The sequence below is a fragment of the Lithobates pipiens genome, unplaced genomic scaffold, assembly GCF_037356315.1.
Source record: "Lithobates pipiens isolate NorthernLeopardFrog02 unplaced genomic scaffold, aLitPip1_a1.2 Scaffold_18, whole genome shotgun sequence".
NCBI classification, from domain to species: domain Eukaryota; kingdom Metazoa; phylum Chordata; class Amphibia; order Anura; family Ranidae; genus Lithobates; species Lithobates pipiens.
Window position 1 is genome coordinate 418,873,829 of NW_027507758.1, and position 25,539 is coordinate 418,899,367.

At 37.0% G+C, this 25,539-nt stretch overlaps 1 protein-coding gene across 9 annotated transcripts in view; it reads left to right on the forward strand.

The window, feature by feature from the left end:
* MECOM (MDS1 and EVI1 complex locus) overlaps positions 1–24,958 on the forward strand; it is a 740,867-nt gene extending 715,909 nt beyond the window's left edge. For all 9 annotated transcript variants that reach the window (XM_077488015.1, XM_077488014.1, XM_077488017.1 and 6 more), the window contains 8 exons: positions 1,201–1,227; positions 8,632–8,798; positions 10,024–10,101; positions 15,839–16,008; positions 16,489–16,633; positions 20,118–20,342; positions 21,767–21,950; positions 23,533–24,958. In XM_077488015.1, the coding sequence (XP_077344141.1) occupies positions 1,201–1,227; positions 8,632–8,798; positions 10,024–10,101; positions 15,839–16,008; positions 16,489–16,633; positions 20,118–20,342; positions 21,767–21,950; positions 23,533–23,667 (1,131 nt within the window). In that variant the 3' untranslated portion in view covers positions 23,668–24,958. The remainder of the gene's footprint in view (positions 1–1,200; positions 1,228–8,631; positions 8,799–10,023; positions 10,102–15,838; positions 16,009–16,488; positions 16,634–20,117; positions 20,343–21,766; positions 21,951–23,532) is intronic.
* The last annotated feature ends 581 nt before the right edge of the window (positions 24,959–25,539 follow it).

Sequence of the window (25,539 nt, forward strand, 5' to 3'; positions counted from 1 at the left end):
TAGAAAGTGACTTACAGCTTCTTTCTAATTAGTATAATGTATTGACATCTCCAGACAGGTGCACTCACTCTTCTCAACAAAGAGGCCTTTCTCCACTAGGGAGTAAATGCATCAGCCGGGCTTGTTTGCCAGGAGAAAATGTATTAACCTAATAGTGTGATATTGGAAGACTTTTGCAAGGACAGTTTTAAAAGTGCATTTGGTCCACATCCAAGTATGCACTCATTTACAAGGAAAGAACCGCCTAATATTATTGTGTATCTCGAGATTCCTACACTAACCTCAAAAATGTATTTTGGATGTATTTGAAGTGTTAGCTTTGGTTTATATTTCAGCATCGTAAACACTGCCATCTTTAGGCACTTGCATTAATGCTAGTTTCTTATAAGAATCTATGGTGCATATACAACATTTTAGAAACTGTATTGTTTGTATAATTGCATAGCTGTGTTGTTTGTCCTACTGTAGCATCATTTTTAATTTATGTAGTGCCACTTCTTTTACTAACCTGAGAAAAGCAATTAATAGCACTGCTGTATAATACAGAATTTAGGTATACATGAGATCTAACAACATTTTAAGTGTTGTATAAAGACAAAACTAGTTTGAACTAAGTAGCAGAAATACCAATTTACACTAATTAGTCAAAGCCTTGTTACTTTAGCTAAATATCAAAATCCTAAAAGCAATTGCAAAAAAGGAAATGTGTATCATTTTAATTACCGCATATTTTTAGCTTCTTACACAGCTTAGTGATTCTTAATGGTGCATGAGTTCCAAACAATGCCCATGGATCAGTTTTTCATAAGCATAGTTGATTTTCAAAACAGATTTATGGGTATTCAGAGTTCTTTGAAACCCCCCTCTAGAACAAATACACAGACTCCATAAATAATGCAAAGACCAATGTGCAAAGTGCAGTAACTATTAGCAGCCAATAGCAATTGCCAATCATCTTAAATTTTTTGGAATACCTAGGGCATATGGGTTACTGGCTGTAGTTTGCAAACTATCATTGCTCCTTTCAATAACCTTTTAAAAGTTTGTTGATTGCAATATTGTAAAATGAATGATTACATTACAGCATATTACTATACTGCATTTCTGTTTATTGATATAATTTGTAATACTGTATTTGATCTGCTCAGACTCACCACCCTAAAAGCTAACCTTTCCTTTTTTTTTTTATAATTTTGACAGTTCCCTATGCCTGATCAAAGAACATGGGTAAGTCATTTTGGTGTTTTTGTGACCAATTTCAAACAAGTTAACTGTATTTCTTGTACGTATAATTTTGATATACAGTAGGTATAAATGTTGCTAAAATGTTTAATGGCAGTGCTTGTGATTCCGTGCAATGCCATAATATCACATGTGTCCCAAAATAAACTTAACACATAGTAAAATGTCTGCAGGATATAGTTTTGAATGGGCTAGCCTTCTACAATTATTTCCTGTTCTAAAGATGTGTTATTGATATATTTTGATTTTCCTTAGAAGTTCATTTTAAGTAACTTCTTAGTGGAAAAGCTATATTAATTATATTATAATCACAGTATCATACAGACAATCCATCACCTTTAGAGAGAAGGTGACCTGTTTGTTGAACTTTAGTCTTTCCAAAACATTGCAGTAGTCATAATTGTAATCATGCATTTTTAATAAATATAACAATAAATAAATAAATATATCTATATAAAAAAAGTAGAGACAGACATTTACATATTTTTTTTCTTTGACAACATAACTATATGAAATTAATTTCATGCAAAATCAGGTAAAACAAATTTTAATATTGTCATATTATCTGTACTGATTTATTTCCATGTAACAAGTCATGTAACAGAATCTCAAGCCCATGTTTGTGAGTCATTCATTTGTAAAAACAGGGACAGTAGTGATTTTTTAGAACAGACAACCTAGAACAGACTCCATCTTCCAATGCAGGCCTGTTTGTTTTTTTTTTTTAATTAAAGCTTAGAGCAAAATGTGATGTTGAATAAACCATAGAAACAGCCTGAAAAGGTAGTTCACCATTCTTCTCTAGAGCATAATTGAAGGTGACAAGTTACTTTGGTGCAACAGTATGGTTTGTCCCAGAATTTTTTTTTAAATGTTCACCTTTTCCTATTTAGAAACTATGAGATTGTTTACAAAAATGTTTATATATTATTGATATACTTGGGAGTAAAAGTATGCAGTTGTAGTTGACCTACATGATGGGATACTTAGTAAGCAATGGCTTTTGTTAAGCAATACATACATAAAGCAAATGTCAAAGCAAAATAAAAAAATCGGTATATCTATTTGCCTTATTCCTGCTATCTGTTTATTTACCTGATATGCAATCAGCCCTTATATTCTGTTTTCAGTTGATGAGTGTTGCCAGCCATTCCAGGGTCTTTTTCTAAACTACTGAGACCCTCCCACTTGTAAGTCTCCATAACAAATGGGCTAACTATTCGGTAGACCAAGATAAGAAATGAGAGGGCTAAAAACATAGGACACGGGACAGCTACAAATTTTTGATAAGATCATCAGTTATTTTTTTCAAACAGATATAACAAAATGCTTTGAACAATTCATTTAGCAGACCGAAAGTTAACAAATAATAGAGTTTTTAGAGTTTACATATGCTTTAGAAAATGTGTTAAACATTGGTGTGCAGGTGCAATTTATTCTCAGATTTCATTTTGGTGGTAGTTTTCTGTTATCGTTTGGTAATATGCCTAGTTAAAAATTGTCATAAATGGTCCTACCCCAATAAGAAACCTGATGCTACATTTTGGTAAAGATTGGGCACTTTAGAGCTACTTTAGAGGGCCAACAAATGACCAACCAAAGCTTTCTAGAAAAGCTTGTTATTCCTGCAAAGTTTTTCCAATTTGTTAAGTTTCCACTGTCCCTGTTCCAATCCATCCCATTTTTTAATAACATAAGAGGAAAGAAAAAAGCACCACTTCTTTTCATAGCGGAACGGTATCTTACAGAGGATGGGAAGGTGTCTCTCAATCCATTGTTCATATATTTATTGTGTCCCAAATCAATTTTTTTTAATATGCAATCTAACATGCAGTTGCTGTATTAAAGCAGAACTTCACCCAAAAGTAAAAGTTGCCCTCATAATCTTATGGGAACAAGCACCTTTTCTTGGTAGTACCCACTCCCACTTCCTTCTTCCTCACCTAGGCAAGGATGACATTTATTTGGCCAGGCCCCCTCTTCTCCACCACCTTCAGCCTCCTGACATAACATCATGCATCCCAGGAGGCTACAGGACCAGACTTACAGAAGTCCACCATCTTGTGCATGTGCAGTAGGGGGCTGGTCATGAGTCCTCAGAAAGTGACACTTGGGTCTTGAAGACAAAATTGTGATGCAGAAGTTGAAAAGCCCCAAGAAGCTGCTTGGAACACAAGCTTGACATCATGAGCTGATAAGCATATATTTTGTAAGAGACAGAAGCTACAGTACTTTTAGATGAGGACTTTTAATTTTCCCATACCTGGGTTAAGTACCTCTTTAGGATACTTTCTAAGTGGGTAGATAACAGCTGTGTTTTAAGGGTAATGCTGGGTATTGACAGGCTGATTATGGGGACATTAACGTAGTACTCAAAAGATATTCAATTAATAAAACAGCATTTCAGCTTTTTAAGTACAACGCAGATAACAGATATTATGGGAGACAGCTGTGAAAATAATTTTCTAATGATAAAATGCATTAGCTGAATGAATTGTTTAACACACAGGGCACAAATATCTACCACCATCCAAAGTGCAAGAATTGGAAAGAATGTCCATTTACCCTAAAATCATTTGAGTCACAAACAATAGCAAAATTTCTACCTGTATTTCTTTTGCGATCATCTTAATAACAATTATTCAAAAAATATTGTGTAAACAATTTTTTCATGAGACAAGTGCATTTCTTTGGATGATGGGAAAAAAGTATGGACAAAAACTAGGAAAAGCTGCCTCTTTGCTTCTTCTGCCTACAAACACAGTCCTACCGTCCCTAATGTTACATTGTACATATAGCCAATTTTTTTTTGTTCTAGTAAATAGATACATTTAACGCTGCGCTAAAGCGTGCTACAACATGTAAGCCTGCATTCTGTCCTATCAACTTGTGTACCTACAGGACCATGTACTAATAAATAAACAATCAAATGAAAGATGCATATAGGCAATTAATAAGCTTATGTGAATAATTTCAAATAATAAATGATACTTGTATGGTTCACTGGGGGCATACACAATTCCTCTATATCTCAATAAGTGCTTCCATGATAAATAAATAAAATGGGGCAAACTTATTGTGAAACCATAAAAAACATGCATAAAGTGCATATACAAAAGTAAATTCCAAAAAAAGTAGAAAATTAAAAAAAAAGTAGAAAATTAAAAAAAAAGTAGTAAATTAAAAAAAAAGGCGCTTCTGTGCCACAGTCCTTATTGTGAAAGTTTTATAAAAATCCTGTGAATAGTTCAATCGAAAGAACATATTTAAAGTGCTTGTGCGTGAAATCCAGTTATATTGTTATCAACATGCTCTTATATCCCTTCGTGCTGCAGATCATGCATTGGTGCAATCCACTGACTCCCTAGTAATGCACGCTCACCTTAAAGCGTGTGACTCAGTAATTACGCTTAGTCTAAACACGCGTATGAACCACCCCAGGGTTCTATGTCGGTTGCTGGATCTCAGGTACACACTGCAGTGTATATGCAAGGGTATATGAGAAAAAAAAACTTGATAGTGTGATATTGCTTTAAAATTTTATTAAAGAACTAAAATACAATCCCCAAATGAGGTACTCACGCGTATAGATACCAAAATGGTAAAGGAATGGGGGAGTAGCCAGGACAGATTTTACCTCACTTCCTGTTTGGTAAAAAAGGTCTCACCAGGACAGGAAGTGAGGGGAAGACTCTTTATTGAGGCCCGAGACCCTAGGAGTTCTAAACTTTCCCCACTTTATCCCAAATTGGAAAAAAGTTTTGGATATAGATATCCTTTAAATTTGGCCCTAGGCCATATATGGTCAGCCACAGAGAAAAGACAGATGGGAAATGTGACTACAACTTTATAATAAGCTGAACATTTTCCTACACATTTCTGTTACACTAACAAATCCAGAGGCCACATAACAAAAACCTAGCTTGACCTGTATGTCTAACAATACATGTTCGAGTCAGGGATCACACTGACTGAAGTTACAGCATGTGGTTAGTGAATCCAGATTGTTTATCTCAGTAGTGCAGAAGATTGAAAAGAATGCTGTACCCTGTTTCTGCAGATAATTAGATACAGAACTCATACATTTACATGTATCTATGAGCGTGTGCATATGAGTGTAGATATATATACATATATATATATATATATATATATATATATATATATATATATATATATATATATATATATATATATATATATATATATATATATACACATGTATAACGTTATTTCTGTGGTCATATACATACAGCCATGACTTGTAATTTACCTAAGTGGATGATATTGATTGGAATATATTATCCGTATAATTTGTAACATAACACCCTTCGTTGTAGAGGAATTTGTTTTAAAATGCTGATTTAATTTTAATGTCCAAAGCTTCTCAGGAAGTGGTTACAATCCCTGGGCATGTTTGAAAATTAACTCTTAAAACTTATCATTGGCAAGCCTCTCCTAGCGGCCTGGAAGAATTCCATAACATTTTGAAGGCAAAGCGGCTCATTCTAATAATTACACTCAAAGATTGCATTGCCTCTGTGTATATTACATAGGCGCATGTGAGGTCAGCGTTGTGCTGGCAAGACTAGAGCCAGATCTTATGAAGCTCTTTATATGTAATGTTAGTAATTGAAAATAAAACCAGCCCTGAACATGGCTTGCAGCTATCAATAGATATTACAGTAATGGGCTTTGTGAGCTATTTCCCATGTAAATGGGCTATGATTTTAGAATCTCTCAGAGCACAAAAATGTCAAGTGATTTAAAACCTCTAGATAATGAAACTGAGTAGAGTATTAAATGGATATAAATAAAAGATATTTATTATCTTTAGTGAAGTACTTATTATCCCTAACCATAATATGTGCTATTTTAACCTTTGCGCTTTTTTTCGTCATTGCTAATCAGCCTAAAGGGTAAAGGTAATTTTTCATTCACAAAACATTTTCGCATTATACCTATCCAAATACTGATTTGATTTCTTACCCAGAGCAGTCAGACTAGATTATAAGCTCTGAAATTCGGAATGCGTGTGATAAAAAATTGATTTTTAATAAATAAAAAAATAGAAGGGGAAAAAAGCTGAAAATGCTAATTCTCCAGATGCTTGGGATAGATAATGGCATTGCTCTGCTGGGATGGAATTACCTGCTATGAGATCAGCAGTAACATTACAGAGCTGTCTGCCCTATGATCAGTAGGTGTCAAGATCCTTCATGTTGACAAATGTGCTGTCCATAAGCATCTGTGGAGAATGTATTAGCAGCAGCATGATTATGAATCAAACCTATGTGAGCCTGCAACCCTCACTGCATCCCAGGCCTGTTGTATTTGCTGTATGACAAGTAAATGCATCTTGACTTCCCTTAGAGATTTTTCCCCCCGTTCTGTGTTTGAAAGACACACAGCAAATTGGGAATGGTATTCTGTATGCTGCAATTTGTAACTATCATTAAAAGCTGTAAGCATGGAATGGCAAGGCAAGGCTGAATGTCACAGGGAAAACAGAGAATATTATACATAATACAGAATAAAACCTAAGGCATTGCCAGAAGATAGTGAAAGATCTGCAGTTCTCTAAGCTCGTTTGGATTTCCCCAAAGGTATAACTACAATATTAGGAGTAGTAGCAGAACCTTGTCTAGCAATGGCACTTGAGGCCTGGCTATTTTTTTCACTATTTACAGACAACATTCATATCGTACTGGGTTACATTAATGTTACAGCAGGTAGAAATAGCAGCCAATTGTTTATTAGCTTTTGGGGCAAAAGACTTTCCCCACATTGAATAGACTCCTAAACAGTGCTTCTTGTCTTGCCTTGTTCCATCCCAGCAGCTTCACTCAGTATAATGACTAAACAATGTCAATAATTAGAAAAGACTGTGCATGTCATATCTCAAAGCATGTGTCAAGGCAAAAAAAACGTAGTATAGTTCTTCAACACATGCACATTTGATCATGTTTTATCCCTTTAATGATCCACAAGTTTCCAACTGTGGGCTGATATCGCACAGCATTTTTGTGGACTAAATGGTATCAGCTCTGCCCAGTTTCTTTTGCTAAACGACTCAACAACTCTCATGGTCTTTATCGCTAAAGTATAGGCACTGATTGACTTGTAGTCCAAGGGCCAGAAGGGCTAAATAGACTCTTTGAGATAACACAGACATAGAACATAGGACACAGGGCAGCTCTGAATTTCTGACAGATCACCATTTTTTTGCACTTTTTAATGGTATAATTAATAAAAGGGGCACAAATAAGAATAGTTTATTGTTTACATATACTTTTAATATTTGTGTTTGCATAATAGAGTTTTCTGATATTTCATTGCAGCCTCCAGCAAGTGGTTTCTGGTCATTTTCAGTGTACTTGTACTTAGACTTATATACTGTGTTTTAAACTAACAGTTTACAATGAGAAGAGAGCCCCTACTCTAAATCCCCTTTTTCAATATGGAATCTATCATTATATAGGATTTTATGAACATGGCCAAGCAGATGGAATTTTTTTTTGTCTTGTTAATGGTATTTTGGGATACATCTGTTATTGAACAGACCACCTGTGTGGAAAGAAAATGAGCTGGCATCCGCACGGTTATATAAATGGTTGTTAAACATAAAATATATCTTATCAAGAATACACTGAAATAAATGCTAACATGCAAGCAAACTTAATTGGGTGCCTGAATTTCTTTTCAAGTTTTTTTATTGACTTTGGATTTAAATATAATGTTACATTATACTGTAGAAATGGACATAGTATTTTTACTGTGTGAGTCATAACCTAGACTTATTAGATTTGCTGGTGAGCTTTTGAAGATTGTATTTAATATAGTATTGTACTGTCTTAATAGTGCACACATTGTGCTAGTTTTATCATACTTTACTTTAGTTTAAAGTAGCACAAAAAACAATAATTATTATTAGTTGAAGTACAACTTATAACACTCATTTAGATTTCACGTTCCTAACAGGAATTCTGTTATGATGCAAAACACCTGTGAGATTAGGTTTCATGGAAGCAGCCATAACCTAACTATGAATACAAGTTGCAGAGCTAGTGTTAGCAAACAGGTTCGGCAAAAAAAAAAATCAAGGAGTGACATCCTCTACTATGGTTTACTCACAGGATGTTGCCTCACAGGAAAACCCCCTGACACATATAGTAGACTGATATGAAAAAAATAGTAGACCGATATGTGATATATGGCTGCTGTATGCTTACACGGATGATGACTGCTGATTGGAATAGGGCACCTTACTATAATGAATAAACTTTATGCTAACAAGATAACAAGATTTTATTTTTTGGCAGTTTAGAACCTTTAATAAATGATATCCTATCCTAAAGCTTAATAGTATGCTTTTGTTATTACTTGCAGATGTCGGCAATAGAAAACATGGCGGAAAAGCTGGAGAATTTTAATGCCCTTAAACCTGAGGCTAGTGAGCTTATTCAATCTGTTCCTTCCATGTTTAACTTTCGAACCTCATCGTCTGCCCTTCCAGAAAATATCCTTCGAAAAGGAAAAGAACGATATACCTGCAGGTACAAAAACATAACAATTGAGAGAGAATGATTGAGTAGTCAGAAATGGACATGAAATGCTGTCCATAGGGTGATATTTTTTGCCTAATGAAGCCTGTTTCAACTGAACCGGCAGCCTATTGTTTTCAGGGAAGAGAAAACAACTCTTCAGACAAGGGCTCTGTCATGAGAAAAGTAATGCACTGCAGGTGCCATTGCTGACCTCTCCCTTGGGAATGGGAGTTCCGTAGTGGTCGTATTGCTGCTTTGGCTTCACTGCTTTCTGAATGTCTGACCCAGAACAAGCATGCATTAAAGCCAGACATAGACAGGCAAGTAGCATTTTCAAAAGATGGTCTGTAATGGAGGACCCTGTAGTTTTTTCTAAGGAAACTGCCACTTTAAATATTTGTGCTATTACTAGTGATAGCATTGCATGTAATAATATGAGCTCAACAGGAGATCCAAACAGACATATATTCTGTGACATCGACAAGAAAAACTTGTACTGAGGGTTAGACCCTGCTTGAGGTCTAAGGCCACCTAAAGAAGCTCAAGTGAAAGTGGATTAAATTAAGTAAGGACATGTTGTGATAGCATATATATGGATATAGGGTTGGTAAAAAGAATAATGTTGGTAATGACCTAAAGGTAGGAAATGATGATTATCTAGGGCAGAATTTGGGAAAAATAGCCATAATTTCTGGTGAAAAGCTGCATGCATGGGCAGAGCTTGTTTTAAAATGCACAGTAGCCCAGTTCTATACTTTGGAAATCCCACCAATAGGGGGCAGGCATGCCAGTAATACACTTGCACCCTATAAGATGTTATTGGAACAGTGCCCCAGCAAGTTGTTAAATATACTGGAGCTTAGAGCAAGTAGAGCAAGGCATGGAGACCTCTGTAGGGCAGAAACATATGCACATTTGTGAAATCTCTACAACATTCAAAAGCACTGAGAATGGTAGCTTCACTCCGATGGCTTACACCTGCTGCAGTGAACAGGGAAGAGAAAAAGACATAAAGACTATTATAATAGTATGTACATTGGGGAAGAGCCTATAGATGTTGACAGAGTAACTGAAAAAAGGGTGAAGTTAAAGTAATGATTTGTAGAGTCCTTTGTGTGAGAGGCATTTTTTCATAGGCACTTTAGTTCTGGGTTAACTCTGTGGGGGTGAAACAAGTAATAAAACAGTGTAATGTTCTTTTGTAGGAAAGTGAATTTCTTATCTATTTACTTAGGTACTGTGGGAAGATTTTCCCAAGATCTGCGAATCTAACACGGCATCTACGGACTCATACAGGAGAACAGCCTTACCGGTATGAAATATTTAAGATCTTATCAGTTTTGTTATTGCTATTCAAATAAACTCTTAAACTACTTGAAATTATTCACCCACAATATTACTGCTTTCAGAGCTTGGTGTAGCTATAGTCTTATCCTTTAAAGGGTATAAAAGGTAGTGGTTATGTATGTATGACTTTTCTATATTTATTACAGCCAAGTCAAAAACTGCATATATGAACATGTTTTGTTCCCTTTAGCCAGAGTAAAGCTCTAGGTTCCTTTTCACGGGTTTCTAAGTTATTGTTATCTGCTTTGCTGAAAAAAACTGTTGCTTATAGAGATCAAAAGCTCATTAGCTGAAAATTTGATTTTCACACACAAGAGAATTGTTTGGAATAGTGACTTATGCGACAGAGAGGCCCTATTTTATTTAGCTGCTATAGCATTAAAAAAAATGAAAGTGACATGCTAAAGTGTCCTGCCAATCATTGTTACTGTAAATTGTTTAGGTGCTATTTCCTATGTCAAATGCCAGCTGGATTAATAAAGGTCAGAGAGTCTAAATGTGAACTTCTTCTGCTGTTCTCTATCTTTAGAAAACTCATATCTCTTGGTGAACCCTGAGTAATGGGTGGTTTTATTCATAAAACAAAAAAGCAGGAATCAGGCTTATGTTTAAAAAAATATATAAACATTAACATAAATGAAACATTATAGTCCACTTTAAGAAAAGCAGACCCCTTTTGTAAGTAAGGAAGAAGGAATGGAAATTTCCACGTTTATAAATATTTTACCATTGAAAATAACACATATTACATTTTCATGTAGTATTAAAAAGGTTGTAAGTCATCAGTGCCTATAATATAAGACAGGCATGTAATAGCAGACCCTTTTTAAATTAAATTATAAAAAACATATATAAAAAATCACTCTATATATACTTTTTTTCAAGGTTTATCTCTAGGTCATGTGATTACAATTCCTTAACACACCTCACATGGAGAGACTGGTGGAAGTGACTAAACATTCTGTACTAGCTGCTGTGTTTTGACAGTGAGGCTAGGGTTGAATGCATATCCCTTCAGATTCATTCCATGTAATGACTAAAACTATTGTAAGTTTTATAGAAGCTTAGTAATGAAAGAGGATTGGTGGATCAGTGATCATGTTGAAATCTTTACCATCATCTATTCCTAAATTATCCCTTTAACACATGGTATTCATTTTGCAATTCAAATTACCTTTGCCAATACTAGCACACTGTAGTATCCTACCAAACAAGCTATTTCCCTAACAATCCCTATCCTATACTTAGAATAAAATCATGATGGAAAAAAGTAGAAAGAACAAGGAATTTTGTTTCTGTTTACTGGGCATGTGTACATGAAAACCTTGGTGCCAGCCATTGACAAAATAATTTGAAAAATAAGTTGAACATTTAGAAACACAGTTATATATGGAATCCCTCCTAATCAAAAGAACATATTAACATTTCTTGGCTTTTCAAAAGACATTATACATTAGCTGGAAACTTAAAAGTGGTGTCCATTATAAACTCCTTGGCATAATATACACAGAAAATGACAGACTTATTTAAGAAGACAAAACACAGTAACCTATAAGAGTGATCCATTCATTGTTTGGCTACTCTTTAAGCAACGTGAAATCTTAATTGTCTACATGAGCTCTGGGGGTTGCTGCCAACGCTTTTGAGTGTGTCAGATAGCGTGTCCCCCCTCTGGATGCATGGGTTTCTCCTCACTATAGGAAACAGCAGCTAGTTGGGGGAATCCCATTGCCCAGCTGGTGGACATGTTATCCAACATGCTTGGAAATGTTGGCTAGCAGCATGATACAAAAGGCCGCTTTTACTTGCCACCTTCTGGCATCATTTTCTATCATGTTCTATTTCAGAGGGTAAGTAGCTTGATTTTTTAAACATATAGTATGGTCTCTTTAAATAAGATAACTTGTTGTGGTAGTTTAGAATGAGAATCTATTTCCTTGTCTTTTCAATTTGGTATGTCAATCACTATGCTGCACTAATTGTAGTTATAAACTGACCAGTGATAATTTATGTATATGCAAATGTGTTTGAGTGTGGTAATGTCAGTGTTTTGAGTGTAGAGATGTGTTGACTTTCTTTGTTGCCCACAATCAGCCACTGGATCCAGATTGGCAGATTTATTTTAAAATCCACATCCAAATCATTTTGGCTGTAGCAGACATCAGAGTTTATTTATTAAAGCTGGAAAGTGCAAAATCAACCTCGCTTCTGCTTAGTAACCAATCAACTTCCAGGCTTTATTGATAAAGTGCAAAATCAGCCTTGTTTCTGCTTAGTAACCAATCAACTTCCAGGTTTTATTGATAAAGCTTAACTAAACAAGCTGAGGTTAGAAGCTGATTGGTTTCTAAGTAGAAATGAGCCTGATTTTGCACTCTCCAGCTTTAGTAAATAAACCCCATTGTGTGATATTTTGCAGTGTTTGCCTTAAGGTATGTGTACAGCTAAATCTTTTTTTAGTTCATCATGGTGTAGGGAAAGGTTAAAAACCTGTCAGTTTTTGTTTTTTGCTGTCTGGGTACAATTAGATAAATCTCTATTTACTGCCTGCTCCTGAGTTGCAACAGGAAGATAGAGGAAATCTCTGAACCCCACCCCATTTGTTTTATTTTTATTTTGTATCCAATGTAGTTGACACATGGCCCACTTCTGATACCGTTATGAAAAAACAAGTCAGAGGCATTCTGTTGAACATCTTTGCATTACCCTTACTTTGAGCCATGTAGATTGCACAACTACTATCTCTTTCTTCATATTGGCCCAGTTGGAAATTTTCTGGATTTCTATATACGCCTGGGCACACTCATGTGTCTGTTATGCAATGATTTTTGTCTATCTCTACAAACCAGTTCTTCTATAGGATTCAAGTCTGCTTTAATTATGACAGCGATACATTGTTAGGTTTTTCCAGCTTTACTGAAATTTGCAAAGAGGCTTCTAGAAAAGTTTAAGTTATAGTACATAGTCACTTTTTGGAATAAAACAAACCAACTGTAGGTTGGCAGGGGGCTCATGATAGACTCTTTTTTCATGTTACATTAGTAATATATTGGTGACAAGATCCTCCACCACAGACAGCCAGATGTGCTTACCGGATCAGATGGACCTCTGTATTACAGGAGGTCATAGGCATGTTTATCCACTCAGGGATGTGGGTTCACTCAAGTACAACTCTAAGGCCGCGTACACACGCGGGGACTGTTCGCCCAACTTTGTCCGTCAAACAGTTTCGGCAAACAGTCCGCTCAAAATTAGCATGGACGGACATGCCCACACACGACGAACGAACAGTTTGCTGAAACCGTGCGCGATGACGTGAACGGCACGTACGACGGGACGAAAAATACGACGTCCTATACACTGCATTATAACTTTTGGCGTGTTAAGCCTTTCTGAGCATGCGCGGAACTTAGTTTGTCGAACAAGCCTACACACGGGCGGACTGTTCGCTCAAACAAGGTTTCAGCGGACAGTTTTACGGAATTTCCGAAAAACCTTGTTCGTCAAACTGTCCGCTGAAACTGTCCGCTGAAAGCCCACACACGAGCGGACTGTCCGCCCAAACACTGTTCAGCGGACAAAGTTGGGCGAACAGTCCGCCCGTGTGTACGCGGCCTAAGGGTCCCCAATCCAGCACGATGAAATGCCAATCCAGTAGCAGAATGCATCGATATTAGCTTCAAAACCGGCAATTGTAGTGTAGTAAAACGACAGTCCCAAATATGTAAAAGGATATAAGAACACATTCTAAGTGTACTTCATATGTTTATTAAGTCAATAAAGGGCATAAAAAAACGAATGCTGACACACGCAAATAGTAAAATTGCCAGCAGATAAAAAATACAGTTACATAATTAAATAGTGTTACATAGTTAGTAAGGTTGAATAAAGACACCAGTCCATCCAGTTCAACCTGAGTGAGTGTCTACAATTGTCCCTATCCCTGTACATTGCACACTCAAATCAGTCCCTACCCTACAATACATACCCTATGTATACCCTAAAATTCACGATCCACAGAGCAACACACTGAGAGATGGAAGCAGGTGAGGTCTGCGCTTAAGCTCCTCCCCCGTATGTGGGGTTACGTCCACATAGAACTTCGAGGTCCCCCTCGCTGATGAAGTCCTGTGTGGACGTAACACTGCATATAGGGGAGGAGCTTAAGCACGGATGTCACCCACTGCCATCTCTCAGTGTTTTGATCTGGGACCCCTAGAGTTGTACTTGAGTGTAGCCACATCCCTGAGTGGATACACGCACCTATGACCTCCTGTAATACAGAGGCCCATCTGATCCAGTAAGCGCATCTGGCTGTCTGTGGTGGAGGATCTTGTCACCAATATATTACTGGAGAAATATTTCCTTTTCTTTCACAAGGGATCGTCAGTCCCCATATGTGGAATGGATTATTTTATTGATTTTATATAGGCTTTGTGATTACCTATAGCATTCAGCTTATATTCACTTGTGTTTATTTATCTGTTTGCACTGATTGCCCTTTTTTCTATATATAGTTATATAATATTGATACATTTTAGCTTATTGATAACACAAAATGGAACTTTAATATACTTGCAATACTGAGTAGTGGCAAATGCGTAGATCTTTTATTCTTTTATCATATGTTATATATCGTTCATTTATCATGTTATATATCAAGGTACCAGTTTCCACTTTATCCAAAATAAAATAAAAAATTGACTAGATTTTCAATTTAAAAGTAATATTTATTTGTATCAAATATAGAAACATTATTAAATAACCAGTAGGAAGCTCTGTATTTGACCCAACTTGTATAAAAACCCCGCTCCACAGGCAGTGCATTGTTTTCAGTGAGTTGCTGACTCATAGATTTGCTCTGTAAGAAGCAGCAATAAAGCAAGTCTGATATGTATAGTAGAAAGCAGAGCCTAAACATACAATGTCAAATATGGCTGCCTCAGCCACATATATAATTAGAAACAATACATAGAAATAAGGTTTTTGAAAACATCGAGAAGAATATTTGAATACATTTACATACAAAGAATGATTACAAATATATGTTACATTTAAGATACTTTGAAGAATTAAATCCCTATCTCCATTTATAAAAATATAGCAGTATGGACAAAGCTGTTTTGTCTATATTTCTCTTTTGGGTCACAGGGGTGCATTTATCTCTGCATGCCTGTGACCCAGATTCAGTATCAGTGGGCAAAAGTCTCTTGTCTGCTGGTGTCAAAGAGCCGGCCCAGCTTCTGGAAGGATCTCAACAATACTTTTGGGATTCACCCAGACTCCTGATTAGCAGCTGGCTCAGCCTCTCATTACTCCTCTGAGAGCCTTAGCCAGCCTCTCTCACCCACTCCACAGCCCGGCACTCCAGTGAGTTCTGAAGGGATAGAGCAGAAAGCTGGTGACTGACAGTCACCACTCTCTGCTCAGTGAAGACTGAGAACTGAGCAATCATCGGTCATGTGATCGCTCAGTTCAGGATCTTATTTGGCTGAGAGTGCTGATCAGGAGCCGATCAGGTGCCTGGGACAGCTAATGTTTTCTATACTCTCTTCTCTGGAGTGCTATACTAGAAATATAATACATCACAGTCCAAGCTGCAAAGTTGGATTAACATAAATTAACACGCTGTTTGATTTAACCTGCTGTTTAATGCGTCTTGTGTTAAAGCTTGCTCACCAACCTCTGTCTCCTGGTTCTAGATGCAAATACTGTGACCGATCTTTTAGTATCTCCTCCAACCTCCAACGGCATGTCCGCAACATTCACAACAAGGAAAAACCCTTCAAGTGCCACTTGTGTGATAGATGCTTTGGTCAGCAAACGAACCTAGATCGACATCTAAAGAAGCATGAGAATGGAAACCTCTCTGGTATGTCATATTTAATCTGTGATGAGTGTCATAAGAATGTTCATTTAATGCTTTATCCTTCTAATGTGACTGAGAAAATAAAAATGAAAAATGAACTGTCAGGGGCAAGTATTACTGTAAATGAACATAAAGCAAAGGCCAAGCTGTGTTTGCTGATCCTCTAGTAAAACCTGCCTGAAAGAAATGTAAGGCCCTACACTTCATACATGTGTGTGGTTGTGAGACAGCGGTGTTGCTATATTTATTATATGATTAGTCTGGCTGCAGGAGGGAGTCTGTTTTTTAGACAATAGGAAGTTGAGTGTACACATGGATTTCATCTTTTCTACTCATTGACCCTAGACACATTTTTGTTTAAATGGTGTTTTTCCCAAACCTCCCTATGCCTGAAGACTCAGCTCAGCCTTTATCGACACAATGCACAGTATGTGTTACTACACTGTGGGAGTATGAGAATGTACCTTTTTATTTCCTCCATAGGTACAGCTGCATCATCCCCCCATTCAGAGTCCGAAGGAACAGGAGCCATTCTGGATGACAAAGAAGATTCTTATTTTACAGAAATCCGAAATTTCATTGGCAACAGCAGCCATAGCAAGCAGTCACCTTTAAACTCTGAAGATAGGTAAGGATGTACTGTAATATAATAGTTATTATAATTAATCTTTAGCCAGTTGTCTGAAATAGCAACCGTAAATGTAATTAATTGTAATAAAATTTCTAATTTATAGCAAATTCAATATATAGTCCTGATATAGTCTGCATCTAGTTGTGGAGCAGAAAGCAGAGAATGATTATTCTACCTTATCATGAACGAGATAAAATAGCTCTCAGACACTGATTGACCAATGGGTTGCTAAATCGATACGTGGAATTATATATACTGTATGTATGTATATATATATATATATATATATATATATATATATATATATATATATATATATATATATAGTATATACAGTATATGAGACTTAACGATTATTAACGTTTAAATAAACAGCTATATCTACCTTTGCTGATCAAAGTTTTCTGTGATTGTAATTTTACACTTACACTGCCAAGTAGTCATCTTATGGCCAGTAGTCATAATATTATCTTGCAAAAATGGATGATGGATAGCTTATCAATTTTTTCAGACTATAGATGATACAAAGATACAGCAAACAAAATAAAATACAAATAATAAATAACTAGTTTAGAAAATACATACTGTAGGTGTCTTTTGATTTGTATTCAAATTAAAAAAAGTATTATTATTAGCAGAGATGATTATTATATGATGCACAAAACACATCAGCCTTGTTCATTAAAGAGAGAAGTACGTCAATAGTATGTTAAAATACATTGAACCTAATATAAAAAAAATAATGATCACATTTTTAAGTAATTCATTGTGGTGAAAAGTCTGAATGTATTTTTTTTATCATATTTCCTTTCTCTTTTGATTGGTGACTTGCATTAAACATCTGGCCACAACATGTCCCTAAACAGGAAGTTAATAAGAAGTGAGGGTCATAGGGTCAGCCAGTGTTTCCTTTTCAGAATTCAGCATTCTGACTGTGCTTGATGGATATTTTATCCCTGGCAAATTACTGAACTTGGAGACGTAATTAGCAAATCTGTTTATTCAATCATAAAGCTTTCCTTTCTTTGGGTCCAGTTCATGAAACATTCATCCATGAGAAATGTGATGTAGCATAACTAGCACCATTATTTTGGCAATGCCACCTACTATTTTTTTCCAGTTCCTGCTGGTGGTCCAAATGCACAATCATTATACTCAGATAAAAGATAGAGGTAGTCACCATGTGTTTTGAACTTGCCAGTAATTATCCTGTTTTGAGGCCGATGGATTCATTGCTTATTCAGCCTTTCAGTTTTAAATAAATCATTTCCTGACTTTTTACATTGATCCCTTTTTAACCGTGTTGACTTTTCACGTATCCTGGTGGGGGAGAAGTATTCAAGAAGAGAGGGATGTCAAAGAAAAACAGAGCCTTGAATAGTCAAGTCTTAATATACAGAGGAAACCCATTGTCTGGGAAGTGTACAAGATAATTTGGAGAATTACTGAATCATTTCCAATGTGGCTACAGATGATTTAGCAGACAGGTTATTTGCTAAGAAAAAAAGTCCCTTATTCAGTAGCTATAGAAGCTGCTCTGTCCTATAATTGGGATGGAATCTTAGAAATTATTAACTGACTTTAACATAGCTGTAAGAGAGCATTATATACAAACTGCTTAGATGATGCTAAAATTGAGTAAGTGATTTTAGTGAGTGCAGCTTAAGAGCTGTAGAGCTACAGTAGGTGTATAATACAGTGAGAGTTTTTTTACTCATAAAAACAAAATGATAATATTGGTTCCCATTCCCAACACAAGGTAAAGGCCAACCAACTAGAGGAAACAATAGCTTTCTAAAGGAAAGACAAGAGCATTTTTTACACTCTTACTGGTGTAATTCATGTTAAAATTAATTACTAAAGCATATATTGAGCTACATTGTATTAAAAGCGGACATAAACCCAATCCACAAAATCCTATATAAGCTTTAGCATTTTAAATTCATTTCAAAAGTAATTTTCAATATTTTTAAATATGCACCTTCTAATCAAAGCTCAGGCATTTCCTATCATAGGGTGACAGTGCTCTGTCATTCTACTATACTCCTGCATTGTCAGGAACAATTGTGCAGTTATACATGTACATAATTTGGTAGGGTTATGGACTCTCATCTAGCAAGTGTTATCAAGTTTTGATGAGTTGGTGGGTCCTTTAATCTCTTTAGGAGACGCCCAGGTGTTTTAATTATTTTGGGAGCAGTTCACACCATAGAAATGCAGTCCGGATGCGTTTCAGATGAATTCATGCATGCATTTTTTTGATGCTTTCCAGCGCATTTTCACACCTCTTTTTTTCTGCACCTTAAAGTGGAGTCCCACCCTAAAGTGGAACTTCTGCTCATCGGAACCCCCCCCCCCCCCGGGCCACAGTTGGCACCTTACAGGGGGGTGCAGATACCTGTATAAGACAGGTATTTGCACCCACTTCTGGGCATAGACTCCCACGGGAGTCTATACCTCTTCCTGTCCCTCTTCCTGCGCAGTAGGGAACCGGGAAGTTAAGCCACAATGCTTCACTTCCTGATTCCCTTACCAAGAATAGCAGCGGCAGCCGCCGAGAGCCGAGCGATTGATCGGCCTCAGCTGCCGACATCGCTGGACTCTAGGAAAGGCAAGTGTCCATTTATTAAAAGTCAGCAGCTGTAGTATTTGTAGCTGCTGGCTTTTAATAATTTTTTCCAGGTGGACACCCTCTTTAAATGGGGAAATGTGCCTTCTGGTGCATTTTTGGTGCATTTAGGTGCATCCCAGTGCGTTTTTGATGCTTCTTACCGCATTCCAGTACTGTTCAGTGCAGAAAAAATGCAACATGTTCTACTTTTTTTCTGTGCTGGAATGCACTGGAACTGACCACACTGGTGTGATTTATGCCATTGTAAACCATATACCCTACTATCCATGCATTTCCAATGCAGAAAAATCCCATGCTATCCCATGTTATATAATAAAGACTACACATGGCAATGTTGTCACACATAGCTCAGACATGATTCACTGATGCAACCTGACCTGAGAAACGATATCAGTCAATATAAGAAAAAGGTGCTAGTACCCCAGATTATGTAGAGATCCTCCTGGGCTGTCGAGTGCTGTATGTGCAGTCGCTCAGCTGCTGACAAAGTAAATGGATAAAAGACAATCCGCAACTCCATGCATGCTCTTCAATAAGTCCAAATTTATTGTAACTCCATAAAAGATGAATACATATAGCAGATGTTAACATGTTTCAGCCATAATGGCCTTGTTCACAACCAGAGAAACGACATGCAGCAGTTGCTAGACTGTATGCATGTAAAAAAGACAAGACTGCAAAAGGGATGTAGGAGATCAGGAGCACTGAGATTACATGGATGAAAAAAGGTGAAAACAATGATTGTATTAAACAAAATGTCACATTTGTTTATTAAACAGTCATGTAGAAAACTCAAAACCATTCTGTTGAGATTTATATTAACCTTAATGATATTTTATTTTTGCCTAGAATGAATGGAAGCCATGATAAAATTATGCTGGCTGGTCAAAATTCTGACATCTTGGATGATGATGAGATAGAGGATGACGCAATTCTGGATGAAGATGATGAGGAGAATGACCCTGCAGAGAAATCATTGAAGGAACCAAATTCAAGTTTGCTTGAAAACTGCCGTGACAATGAGTTTGAGGAAGAGAGTAAGGCTACACTGAACTGCAAAGTCTCCCCCAACAGGTTGGTGCATTTGTTTATCTGAATTCTCTTTTATTTCCACCACTGACCCAATGTGTTTTTCAGAGCATTAATTTTCACTGCAAGCTTTGGACTAAGGATCCATTAAAATAAACTCTGGCACATTGATAAAGCGCAGTAATATGCTTTACAAATGTGTTTAGTGTTCAGTTGGCTATGGAACCCTGGGACAGATAGATTACATTTGTTATTAAGTAGGCTCAAGAACTTAGTATGTTGCATGAATAGTCAGGAAAGCCCACGCGCAGGAACACAGGCATAGTGTTAGCAATTTGCTACTGAAAGTGTTGTGTTTCCAGTGAGCAAAACAATCATTTTTATGTAATTAAATTTTTTTACAAGCTTTCCAATTATTGTATTTGATATTTTAAATATATACATTTGTAGTACTTTGGGGAGCTCTGACTAGCTTGGTGCAATTATCCTATCATTCTTCTAATACATATTGAGATAAGACATCTGCTACAAAGAGTGCCTTGTTTTCACTGAGTTTTCCATCTCATAGTCTTGCATTATAATAAGAAGCAATAAAACACAACCATTGTGTAGTACTATAACGCAGGTAGCAGAGCTCATACATGTAATGACTGCACCTATACTGTAATGAATTGGTTAGCATTGCTAAGGTTTTGTAATAGATTTTTTTTAGAATGCCTCACACGTATTAAAGAGTAAGTAAAGGCTATTTAAAAAAAAAAAATGCAACCTGCAAGGCAAAGGCATAATGAGCTAGTATGCATAGCATACTAGCTCATTATGAATAACTTACTTGAGAACGAAGCCCCCGAATCGATCCTCCGTCTTCATCTTCGCCGCTGCCATGTATCCTGGAGTGGTCTTGCGGCTCCAGCTAATCACAGCGTCACTCCTGCGCATGCGTACGGGAGCCGACACGAGCGGCATATCGCCATGATCTGCGGCCTGCTCAGTGCGCCTGCGCATGCGCCGTAGACAGCGGTGCCTGTCTTTTTGTAAATGTCTCCTAAACTGTATAGGTTTAGGAGATATTTCTTGGACCTACAGCTAAGCCTTAATCTAGGCTTACCTGTAGGTCAAAGTGGTTTGTAAGGGTTTACAACCACTTTAAGGATCTGTATTTTGTATGATCACCTATGATGTGTAATTTTGATTTGTCCCCCAACACATAACAGACAAAAAACTAAATATGGCATGACATTTTTTTAACATGGCATGTATGTTTTTTGTAGTCTGCTGTATTGAATTTGTGCATTGAAATGCCATTCCAAATAAATGGCAGCACATAAGGCACAGTGTGTAATGCATTTTATTATGCACATTTTACTGTGTTAATTGTGTAAAGCCAGCCTTGTTAGAATACCTCTTGTTTTGTAAATGTTTTTTTATCCGGGGTTAAAGATGTTTGGCTGATCCCATTGGTTTTGCAGGTATGATGATGAAGATTTCAAAACCGGTCTGTCTGCCCTAGACCACATAAGGCACTTCACAGATAGTCTTAAGATGAGAAAAATGGATGACGGTCAATATAATGATGATGACCTTGCTGCTTTCACTGCTTCTCAATTGGCAGAGGAGTTAAAACAGCCACTATATAGAAAATCCAAGTCCCAGGTAAACTAATTTTATAATTTCTTAAGGATTGTAAAATCTATTTTTCAAATTTACCATTTAGGAGTAAAAAATGACATTTAAGGACTGTTCTAACTTGGAAAAGCCAGAGTGCATTCAGGGCTTTTGTTAAATCCATTTCACATCAGGGCACTTTTCAGGTGTTTTAGTGCTAAAAATAGTGCCTGTAAAGCGCCTTTCAAGCCACCTCAGTTTGAAAGCCAGAGTGCTATCACACACTCTTACAGGATGGAAAAAAAGAAAGTCCTGCAAACAGCATCTTTGGGGTGGTGTAGGAGCGGTGTATGCACTGCTCCTCCACTGCCCCAGTCTATTGAAATGAAGCCTGCAAAGTGCTTCAGCAGCTCCGCAACACGGGTGCTATTAACCCTTTTTTGATCGCTAGCGGGGGTTAAAAGCACCCCACCAGTGGCCGAAAAGCACTGCTACAACAGCAATAAAGCATCACTAAAACTAGCAGCACTTTACCGCTGACGCCTGCACTGCCCCAGTGTAAAAGGGGTCTTAATGCCATCAGTTTGAAATCCATTTCAGATGCTTCTGAGATCATTCCAAATTCATTGACAGCTGAATTTGGCCTGCAGTTGACCTCCTTTTGACTTGCATTTGACCTGTTTCAAATGGGTTTGGCCTCTTTATAGACTTGTAAGGAAATGCTAAACCCATATGATGTGAATGAAAGCTCATCTGCACAGGGCCTTACAGCTCTCAGCCCTTGCTGAACTCTAGTGCAAACCTGATGGTTATGCCAGGTGCAACATTATCAATATTGCCAGAGGTTTGTAACACATAGAATGCAAGAGTCTGGAATACATAAGACACAAGAAGTATGGCCCGGGGGTGTGTAACACACAAGCACACATTTTCCCTGCAAGCCAAAAATGCAAAAAATCCCCCCTTCCAGCACAAATCCCTCCCAAATCCTCCCTTCCAGCATAAGTTATACTAAAAAAGAAAAAAAACTCCTCCCAGATTAGATCTTCATCTCCCCCACCCAAAATCTCTCCTCCCTGGACAAATCTTCACCCCCACATTTCTCCTTTCATCACAAATCTTCATCCCTCCCCAAAATAAAAAAAACAATCACTTCTGCCAGCATAAAGCTTCACCCCTCCCCTCCAGATAATTGTTGCCATGATCACAGTTCACCCTCCTTATCTACTTGAATTTACCAGACCACAGATTCAGCGAGGAGAATCCTCCCAGTCTCCCCCTAGACATGTGGCACATCAGAGCTGAGGTGGAGCCCTTGGCTGTGAATTATTGCACTCTGACAGGCAATATATGAGGAGAAATACTTACTGCGGCAGTGATGGGTAGTCACAGCATCAGGACTTGGTACACTCATCAGAAAATGCAAAGACGTGCCCCTGGGTACAAGGTACCCTCATGATGCCTCTTGCACAAACATTCTCATATTTGTGTTTATCTAATTTTCCAGCATTCACATGTATCACATTATTAAACTACAGCATGCATGGAAATTGTAATTGGCTCTGTATGTAACTGCTTAAACAAAGTTATTTTACAATGTGTGTAATGCAATGTTCTGCTTTTGTTTTAGGCATATGCTATGATGCTGTCATTATCAGACCAGGAACCACTGCATAGTGCAACCCATAATTCTCCTAGCATGTGGCACAACATGGCAAGGGCAGCTGCCGAATCCACTGCTCTACACTCTATTAGTCATGTATGACATAGCGATGGTACCTCCTTGGGACCAAGTCCAAAATCTAGCATGTCTCTTCCACATGGAAGAGTTTAGGAAGAAAAAGACTGAGGAGCAGGATGCCTTATTACCTGCAGGGTCATCTAAAAGTCTGATGACCTTAATTAAAAAAATAAACTATTTATTCTCATTGTTTTGTTTTGCACAGCAAAGGCAGCTGCTGATTTCCAGAGCAAAAAAAAAAAGGTGGACTATGAAGTTAATGGACTTTGGTGGACCCTGAGTCTTCCAGATAATTTTTGTGTTATCCAAACACATTTACAAGCACTCAAAAGAAAAAAAAAAAGAAAAAAAAAAAAGAAAATCAGAATCTTTTTTATACACACTACTTTACTACAAGTGTGACATAAAGAGTCGCTTCAACACAGACAATTTCTATTACACAAGCTTCATGTATTTAAACAGAAGTAGCTATTTACAAATGTACATTATCACTTAATGTAGAAAAATAACAGGGAATAATTTGTTCTTTCCTTAATTATGTCTTAATTACTTTGTGGGGGGAAAGAAATTATGTGTATATTGTGAATTTTACAATGTTCAATACTCAAAGAGAGCTTAAGTCATTAAGGGTCATTTTTGCCACTGATACCACTAATATATCGTACCGTTCAATGTTTGCCCAATCATTGTTTTAACCTTTTTAATTTTAGACAATCATTGTCAGTCAGTGTTTTGACTTTTTACTCATGTAATTGTATTTATTTCTTCTTTTTTCAACTTATGATTTTTGGTCAACATAAGATAGCACTGTTATACTTGTTAAGTTGTCAGAGGCACTCACAGATTTTCCAGTGTCTGGAAAAAAAATTTCTGTATGTATGTGCTGATTGTTGTGTTTCAGTTTTTTACCATTTCCTTTGCTCTGAGATGAAAAATAGATGCTTAATTTTTTGTAATGCAATTGTTTTTTCTGTTGTACAAATTGTTTTCATTTCTTCCATGAGCGCATGATTCCTCTGATTAAAACTGTACCTGTTATTTTATGCTGTTTGTCTGCAAGCTTGTGAGTTGTTATGTTCCTGTTAATCCTATTTGTAAAATGAAGTGTTCCATTTCTGTTTAAATATGTGTATTTTATTTTTTTCCTTTCACTTTTGAGGGACCAGATTTAATTTCCTTAATTTTTTTTGTAATCTCATTTTGAAATAATTGAGGTACTTTCTTTAATTGTTTTGTACAATTGTAATTGTTACACATTCAAGTTCATTATTTTGGGAGGACTAAGTACATGAAAATAAAGAACTACATTGTTGGAGGTCAGTGTTAATTCAGCTGAGTCTGTGTACAAGAAATTTTTAATTGATTTTAATTTTACTACAGGAAACGCTTTTAATGATAATAGATATATAAAGCCATTTATACTTCATGGATTACAACTGTGCTTTAGATCAAATAATTAACAACATCTCCCAACAAAGCTTGTGCACAGAGACACTTGATACAAACTATCATATGAGTCAATTCGGTTTTTAAAGTATCTGAAAACACATCAAAGCAATTTTGAAGCAGCTTAAGGTAACTTATACGGTGACATACAACTCAAAAGCCACAATTTTAACCACTTGCCGACCGCCGCACGCCGATGTACGTCGGCAGAATGGCACGGGCAGGCATAAGCACGTACATGTACGTGATTTGCCTCCCGCGGGTCGGGGGCCCGATCGGGCCCCCGCCCGGTGCCTGCGGCGGTCGGTTTTCGTTCGGGAGCGATCCCGGACGAGGGGACGGCCATTCATTCATGGCCACCCCCTCGCGATCGCTCCCGACGAATGGAAATCCCCGGTGACATCACTTCCTCTCCTGTAATGTAAACACAGGAGAGGAAGTGATGTATTC